At 44.5% G+C, this 9,239-nt stretch overlaps 1 protein-coding gene across 5 annotated transcripts in view; it reads right to left on the bottom strand.

The window, feature by feature from the left end:
* Positions 1-2,386: 2,386 nt before the first annotated feature.
* TMEM68 (transmembrane protein 68) overlaps positions 2,387-9,239 on the bottom strand; it is a 128,916-nt gene continuing 122,063 nt past the window's right edge. For all 5 annotated transcript variants that reach the window (XM_078687297.1, XM_078687298.1, XM_078687299.1 and 2 more), the window contains one exon: positions 2,387-4,359. In XM_078687297.1, coding sequence (XP_078543423.1) covers positions 4,255-4,359 — 105 coding nt within the window. In that variant the 3' untranslated portion in view covers positions 2,387-4,254. The remainder of the gene's footprint in view (positions 4,360-9,239) is intronic.

The raw sequence follows: 9,239 nt of genomic DNA, 5'->3' as shown, positions 1-9,239 counted from the left end.
CAGAAAAGGCTTGCAGTAGGGATTCAGATTTATTTTATTATGTTACTGGGCTCAAATGTGTGGAGGATTGTTTATTAGTGGGTGGGGGAGGGCTTATGTAATCAAATTAAAATCACTGTTTAACCCTAAAATGTGGGGGATGAAATAGGGTGGGTGTAATATCCATTAGCTTAGAAATTACAGCAAGGCCTGTACAGTGTTAGAAATTCAGTTTTGCTTAAATTAAGCCGACGTGGCACAGACATCGTGCAGATGGCTATCCGAGGTTGAGAAGAACTCTTCGAGAACGGCTGGGTACTTAAGCAGAAAATTATAAACGTTATTATTTAAATGTTATTTACTTTAAAAGAGACCACTGTGCATCAATTATCTCCTCAGAGGAAGCGCTCAACTGACGAAACTTACAGAAGAGCTACAGGTGATGTGACATTAGCATGCAATGAAATTCAGGGAGTAAGAGGGGGGGTTTACAATCTAAAAAGGGGCTCTTTAGATTGGATTCATATTAGCTGTATGTAGTATCTTGGTTATAGTGCTGTTCATGTCATCCACTACTCCACCAGTGAAACACTGTGGAGATGATGTAATATGGAATGTTGGTCTCTGGAAACCACAGTTGGAGAAGGGCTGAGCGCCTTGCTGGCTGCTCCTGGTGGGGCTGTATTACGGTTTTCTTTTTACTGCACTTCTTTAACATCGGGCCGTGTTTCAAACTCTGCCAGCTGCTTTGGAGTGGTCTTCTACATGTCGCTCTGCCCTGGGCGAACAGTTTAGTGTTTTAAGAAATCTCAAACAATATTGTCGGACTAAGGTCGTCACTTTCTTCCTTCTGCCACGAGTTTGAGAGTACAATAACTATTTTCTTATTCGTGGTGCATGTTTTTTTTTTTTTGGACAGTTCATCTTTTCAGCTCGCCTGTCTCACAGATCCACGGTGACAGGCACACCTAGACATAGGTTGTCATTCAAATGTTTTTACAAATGCATATTCATCGTACCTTCTATGTGCTTTTCTTTTACAGGTGCCATTTCAGGCACATCACGGAGTACACATCTCTTTATTACCTACACATCTCTTTATCACCTCTTTGCGAGGTGTCTTTACTCTATGTGTTTAGTTACCTTACCAGTGCACAACGTTCTTCACAGAGTGCAAAATGTCTTACTCAGTTAATTGTGCACAGTGATTTTAGTGTTGTAATGTGCACAATATATTTTACCTTCACACAGTGCACAAGGTCTAGGTTTCTGTCCTGGGTTACATTTACATTTTACTCTACATAGGGTGTCCAAGGTTCTTACCTTCACACAGTGCACAATGTCTAGGTTTCAATTGACCTTTCTACTATGCACAATCTCTTGGCCTCTCCGGAGATGTGTTTGTTGGGTCTCCCCATCATCCTGTGCATAACATATGACCTCCAGTCAAGGTGTGTCCTTACACGGACATGACATGTCTTATACCTTCACCACAGTGCACGTTTTTACCTTACATAAGGTGTCTAGTGTGTTTTTTTTTACTTTAACAGTGCATAATATTTAGATCTCCACTTGAGGTCATTCCTGCACACGCTTATTTCTACCCTTACTGGGTGCATAGTTTGGGTTCTTGTCCTATTTCTATGGTGCAGGGTTTCAGTACACTGGGTGTTATGTGTATCCTCTATGTATTGCTTCTTGTTTTAGTAGACTGTTTCACCCAGTGCTGCTAACATTTTATTATCTTAATATTTTGTTTTATTACAGGAACGCATGAGTAATTCTTCGTATTTCTCTTCTTCTCGGTCATCTTGTTTTTTCCTGATTTGGGTTGCCTTCTCGCATACCTGCCTGGCCAGTAGGTGTGCAGGGGGTAGTCATTTATGGTTTCTCTTTCTTTTGTTATATAGAGAAGGGAGGATGGTTTATGGATTATAGTTATCTGTTTCTTCAGATTCTTGGTTGTTTTCTTTCTCTCTACCTGTGCCCTGCTTCTCCCTTGTACTCTCCTCTCTATTTTGTTCTTCTAGCTTCTGCATCTGATTCTTTATTTCTCTTTTCTGTTTTCCTTCTGAAAGAAAGGAGGATATGTAGTATCTTGGTATAGGGCTGTTCATGTCATCCACTGCTCCACCAGTGGAACACTGTGGAGAGGATGTAATATGGAATGTTGGTCTCTGGAAACCACAGTTGGAAAAGGGCTGAGCGCCTTGCTGGCTGCTCCTGGTACCAACATTCCATACTACACCATCTCCACAGTGTTCCACTGGTGGAGCAGTGGCTCACATGAACAGCACTATAACCAAGATACTACACTGTGCCTCAATTGAACGTTCCTAAGAACTGTGTGCACAGTAGGACAAAAAGCACATATGTCATCTAACATACAATCTGTGAAAACGTTATAATCTTGGTGCAATATCCTTTATTTCCCTGCAGGATAATACGTTACATTCATTATAAATATGATTTTCAACAAAACTGAAACCAAAACATAACCAACATATGCACGCTACTCAATATGTGGCTGCCAAAGGCACAAATGGAGGCATAAACAACAATAATTCGAGCCCTAGACATATGGGATGCTTTAGCCTCGTGTAAGTCTCCAAAAATACACATCCAACCATGACCATATGTCTGTTTCTCAACATATATATTTATACCGCTAAACATTTTTTACCTTGTTTTAGCCACACTTCATTTATTAAGTGAAAACGTAAGCATCTTCTAATGCCGCTAGCCTGGCCACTCACCATAAAGCATGCACCAGCTGCCTCGAGACATCGATTCTTAACCACACATAGCTGAGAACTCGGTTTCATAACATATGTTGTGAGGTTGCTCCCGCTCAGGTGCCAACTCGCTTTCTTCCTATAATGCCTTGAATTAACCAGCATGTTGGTGAAAAACGTGACCCCTACATTTAAGTCTGTCGACTATTTGGAATGCAACATTACAGCTCAAAATCTTGAAAACATTAAATATCATCAAGTTTAATTTCGGATGCAGGTCCAATTGTGAAGCCTTGCGTTTCATGCATAACTTAACACAAAGATAAACGAAAACAAATAGGTACTCTAATATATATGTTTTTTCTACCATCTCCAATTGGTAATGAGGTTGGTCTTGAGAGAAGATTTACTCTGTAATGGCTCAAATACATTGCGGTTTTAGATACTGGATTTACAATGCATGTGATTTCACTGCTTTTTTTTTTCCCAAGTTATACAGAATATTTACAACAGCTGTTGAAAAACCTAACAGCACATATCCAAGTTAAGCTGATCCAACGGTGGTTATTTAGCTGGAGCGAAATCTCAAGAAAGCTTTTAGTCTCCTCAGCTCACTGCAAACCGAGTCCATGTTGCTCTCTGATATTTATTGTAAGAAAGTTACTTTGGGTCATGTGAACATACTGTCCTTATTAACAAAATCACTGTTCGTTGGTTCATTTGTTGAAATCGATATTTTTAATAGCTCATTGTACTGCATTCGCAAAGTGTCTTTCCATCGTGATGCTGATTTGATACATGCTGGATGTCCAATGGTTTCAGTCTCGCTTAACCTCGGCTGAAGAACTCAATGTACTTTCACGTGAAGCAGTGTTACAATAAAGAATCCTCTTCCAAGTTTTACAAAATAGCGTGAACAAGAAAGGGCGCTACATGTCAGAGGTAATGTTAAAAACTGACGTTGTCCCCAAAAGAACTGGCAGTTCTGAAGTCCCAATGATCGAGCATGCAATATAGCACAGCAGCCAGCACGGTGCATTTTTTGAAAACTGAAAAGAAGTTCCCTTGCAACACAGCTCGCAATCCCACTTGCCCCTTTTGGTTAAATGAAATGCCCTTTTTGAAAAAGGCAATCTGCTCAGCACACGTTCTGAATGCATAACCCTGTTACAACGCTTCGCCTCCTTGTCAGCAGGAGGCATTCGAGAATCCCAGAAAAAATCCTGTAACAGACAAACGATATTAAGTCACACTTATTCTCGCAAACAAACCTACACAATGTTACTGTGAATACAGAACGCTGTGGTGGGAAGTCGATCCCTCTCTGTGAGGCATACAATAATACCTGCGCAGCAACTTCGCAAACCGACAGGGCTTACTGAAAATACTCGTCAAAGCCTGGGTCCGGCTTGCAGATAGCGACACACCACAAGGGGGCCACAATCACACAACACATGTGCAGGGTTTCAGAAATCGCAGACTCTTTGCCGTTGGCAGTAGAAGCATCGAAATTTCGACTTCAAGGCTGAGGAACAGGCTCTTAGTCTTCCTTTCCCCGCCGATGGAAGCGCTCCAAGAGCGCGCGAAAAATGTTACCGGGGATTCTTTGGTGCCTCTCAATTAAAGATTCGATTGCACACTTGGCCTGAAAGAAAAACAGCTTCAATAAGATGACTGCTCACACATCTACATCTGAAGCAATAAATAACTAGCATTGGCATAGCCAACATGGTTGTGTTTGCACTGACAAACATTTTAAAAAGTATGCTACAGTGCAAAGCAATTGGAAAAAAAAAATAATTGCTTTATATAGGCGATGCATGGATGAAAAAGAATTGAAGAATAAATTACTTACCGTCAGTAACATTCTTTCTCGTAAATACTCTGCCTACCCGCAGATTTCTCTCGCCTCCTGAATTGTAGGCATGGAGATATATATATTACCTACTGGTGGTCGCCAGTAGGTAGTTATAGTTAGGACCTATAAACCGCAACATTCTATTCCCAATAACTTTGGTGCCGATTGACAAATCTTCGCGAAATTTTCAAAACTTATGGCCCGCTCAGGTACGCTCCTATCCTGAAAGTTACATGGTGCTTCGTCAACCGGGGGCCGAGAAAAAGGAGGGGTTCCAAAACGTGCTTACCCCATGCAATTTCCCACAGGAAACTTTAGCAGCAGCTACAGCCCGAACTGCTGAACTGAATTACACCAAATTTGGCAAAGAGGTAGCCCTTGGTTCAGAAAGGTGCCTTTTTGTTAAATGGTGTAAATCCGTTTGGCAGTTGCTAAGAAATTCAAAAGTAAAAACACAATTATCTAGGGCAGCGGATCCTCCCGAGCACGAGCTGTATGCTAATTGCGGTCAACACTTCAAACCAAGAAGTGTTGGCAGCCACCTTGTGCCTCAGTAGAACCGAGGCACAAAAAAGCAGTGAAACATAACACGCAAAACACACAAAGGGGGAAGGGTAGAAACACCCTGACCCCTTAGGCCTGCTCACGGGGTCCCCCAAGGCCTTGGGGGCCTTCCGCAGAGGAATCCCGACATCCCGCAGAGGAAATAAATTAAGTGCGGGCTCCCGCGCTTCGTTTCTAATTAGCCCCCGTTGGGGCCAAGTCCCGGGGGAAATATGCATAATGTAATGGGGGGCCCAGAGGGGCGCCACTGCCCCGGGGACGGCCACACCCTGGGCTTTTCTGAAATATGTGGGGGGGCTCTCAACCCCCCCCAGCCCCAGGAACCGCTACCCCCCCCCCGGGGCTACAAAAAACATGGGTGGGGGCTCAAAGGTCCCCCCCAGCCCCAGGTACCGCCACCCCGGGACTTAATGCCAATATATGTGGGGGGCTCATGGCCCCCCCCACAGCCCCGGGGAAAGCCACACCTGGGGCTTTTCTGAAATATGTGGGGGGCTCTCAGCCGCCCTCAGCCTCGGGGACCGCCACCCCCGGGGCTACAAAAAACATGGGTGGGGGGGGCTCACTGCCACCCCGGGGCTTAATGCCAATATATGCTGGGGGGCTCACAGACCCCACGCAGCCCCGGGGACCGCCACCCCCGGAGCTCTAAATACTGAAATTGGGGGGGGTCAGTGACGGATCCCCCACAGCCCCGGGGACCACCACCTCCCGGGGCCTTGTAAATTGTTGGAGGAGGGCCGGCTCCTGCAGTGTCCCGGGATGCCCACCCCCGGGACACTGCTGTTTGCTATGGGCTGCCATAGCAAACTTGGTTTGGATTTTGAAAGAGAGAGCAGGGAAACCTGCTCTCTCTTTCAAAATTCAAACTAAATTGCTTTTCCACACAGGGAGCTGTATCTTAGCAGCTGATGGGGTCCCCAGGGCCGATTAAGGCCTCGGGAGGGGGGCCACGCAGCCCCCTTCCAAATTTCTTTTACTAACAAAAAAATAATAATAATTGGGGGCAGGCCCTGGGGGATGGGGTACCCAGGGCCAATAAATTAGAAAAAGAAGGGGGCCGCACAGCCCCCCCCCCCCCTTCTTAAAAATAAATAAATAAAACCGGCATGGCGCCGGAGGCCACGCCCCCACCTTGTAGCACTCTGCAAACGCTCCCCCTGGCGCGTTTGCAGATGGGGAACAAATTCCCCTTGAATACTGGGGGTCCCTGGGGGCCAACTAGCCCACCAGGAACCTCCAGTATGCACCATGGGGCTGCGTTGCAGAGAGGTGTTCTGAGGCCATGCCCCTTTTTACACCTCTCTGCAATGCAGCTCTGTGGCATTTAATGGAGGTAGCTGGTGGGCTAGTAGTGCCCCAGGGACCCTCAGGATTCAAGGGGAGTTAATCCCCCAACTTAAAACGCGCCACGGGGCGCGTTTGCACAGTGGTGAGGGGGCGGGGCCTGAGGTGACGTGTGTGCAAACATGCCCTTTGGCGCATGTTTGCACACACATCTAAGTTTTAAGTTGAAGAATTAATACCTCTTCAATCCTGAGGGTCCCTGGGGGCAAACTAGCCCACCAGGTACTTTCAGTAAGCGCCACGGAGCTGTGTTGCAGAGTATTGTAAAAAGGGGCATGGCTTCTGAACACCTCTCTGCAACACAGCTCTCTGGCGCATACTGGAGGTACCTGGTGGGCTAGTTGGCCCCCAGGGACCCTCAGGATTGAGGAGGAATTAATTCTCCAACTTACAACGCGCCACAGGGCATGATTGCAGACATGTCACCTCAGGCCACGCCCTCTTCCTTCATGATTGTGCAAACGTGCCCTGTGGCGCGTTGTAAGTTGGTGAATTAATTCCTTCTCAATCCTCAACCAGGTGCCTCCAGTATGCGCCACGGAGCTGCGTTGCAGACACAGACACCACGCCCCTTTTTACACCTCTCGGCAACGCAGCTCTGTGGCGCTTACTGGAGGTACCTAGTGATCTAGTTTGACCCTAGGGACCCTTAGGATTCAAGGGGACTTAATTTCCCAACTTAGAACGGACACAGGGTGCATTTACACAGTGTTGAAGGGAGGGGACGGGGCATGAGGTGACGTGTGCAAACACGCCCTGTGGCGAGTTTTAAGTTGGGGAATTAATTCCCCTTCAATCCTGAGGGACCATGGGGGCCAATTAGTCTACCAGGTGCTTCCAGTAAGCGTCACTGCGCTGTGTTGCACAAAGGTGGTCCAGGTCGTGCCCTTTTTTACAACTCTCTGCAATGCAGGTCTGTGGCGCTTACTGGAGGTACCTAGTGGGCTACTTGAACCCAAGGGACACTCAGGATTCAAAGGGACTTTATTCCACAAATTAAAATGGCCACAGGGCGTGTTTGCACATGTCAGTTCAGCCCCCCCCCTCCCTTCACCAGTGTGCAAATGCGCCCTGTGACACATTTTAGGAGGTAGTTCTAATCCCCCTGCCCTATTATGCACTAGGGGCTTACAGAGGAGGTCATGCTCCTCACAGGGGTACCCCAACACATAGTTAAAACACTTACATACACTTGGGAACACTAAGTGTTTTAACTGTATTCTAAGTGTCTTTTAGCATAGCACTGGCTCTAGGACTGGTTAGTCAGAGCCAGTTAACACCATTACCCATCTGAAAAAATTGTAAAAACTGCACCAAAACCCAAACACTTATAAATTCACCCAGGCACTCTCCTTGCAGTACTCTAATCATTCAGTCAGTACCCAAGTACTCATGCACTGAATCAGACTTTAGCACATGGACTGCTTCAAACGCCTATCCACTATGCATGCACTCCTCTAACCACCTACACACTTTTCTTTCACACCTTCAATTCCCCAGTCCGTATCCATCCACTTCCAGCAAACACCCTGTCACTCCCCTTGCACTCCTCTACTGATCCATTCAACACCATGTACGAATCCATTTACTGCGCCAAAACCAAAGCACTTATAAATTCACCCAGGCACTCTCCTTGCAGTACTCTAATCATTCAGATAGTACCCAGGTATGCATGCAGTGAGCCAGGCCTTAACACATGGACTGCTTCAAACCCCTATACACTATGCATGCAGTCCCCTAACTAACCAACACAATTATAGTTCTGCACTTAAACATTCAACAAAAAAAATTTCAGTTTCAATATTTTAAAAAACATTTTTATTTCCATTTATATTAAAAATATATAATGTAATTTAAAAAATAAAATATGTAAAAATAAACAATTAAAAAACTGTAGAAAATCCGTATAAAAAATACATATGACTATTATTACATTTAAAAATCATCATTTAAAAAACCTTCGAAATTCACTGAAAAAACCATAGGTTTCAGACGTTTTACAGTTAGGAATTAGCATTTACAAAACCATCGAAATTCACTGAAAAAAACCATAGGTTTCAGGGCTGTTCTAGTTAGCTGGACATTTCAATCGTACAAAACCATTGAAATTCCTCCGTTCTAGTTAGTTCTGATAACTATAACTCGTGCGCCTGCAATCCACTGCTGATGAGGTCACATATTACATCATTCATGACATGGTCAGTGACATCACTGATGACATCACAAATGACATCACTGATGACATCATCCACGTGACAATCAGATACACATCATACTCTAGTATAACCTTTCATCACTCACTGTAAAATACAGAGTACCATATTTGAATCCATTGACACACCAATACAAATTTCTAAAAACCCACTCAGTGATTCCTAGATCTACACACACATCTAATCACTTACCTATAGATTCACTCATACATGCTGGGAATGATCAATAGAACACTATCAACTATACTTATACACCTATATCGACATTACACACCAGCACACATCCTATTTACTTCTGCAGTTATCCTACTCACTTATGCAAACAATGGATCATACTTACATTTAGTCAGCTACACACTTACACAAACACCACTTCATTTAGTCATATAGATAGTACTAACAAAATATGAGAGGAGCACTCAATAATACGATTAACAGACAAATGTTATTCAATTGATATGGATCTTCCGTTCCTTCTTTATTTGTTTCTTTATTTCTGTTCTTTACAAAATGCAGAGGCACAGCATAAAGAAGGAACGGAAG

The sequence above is a fragment of the Lissotriton helveticus genome, chromosome 4_1 (genome assembly GCF_964261635.1).
Source record: "Lissotriton helveticus chromosome 4_1, aLisHel1.1, whole genome shotgun sequence".
Classification (NCBI taxonomy): Eukaryota; Metazoa; Chordata; class Amphibia; order Caudata; family Salamandridae; genus Lissotriton; species Lissotriton helveticus.
This window is presented reverse-complemented; position numbering and strand designations above follow the sequence as displayed.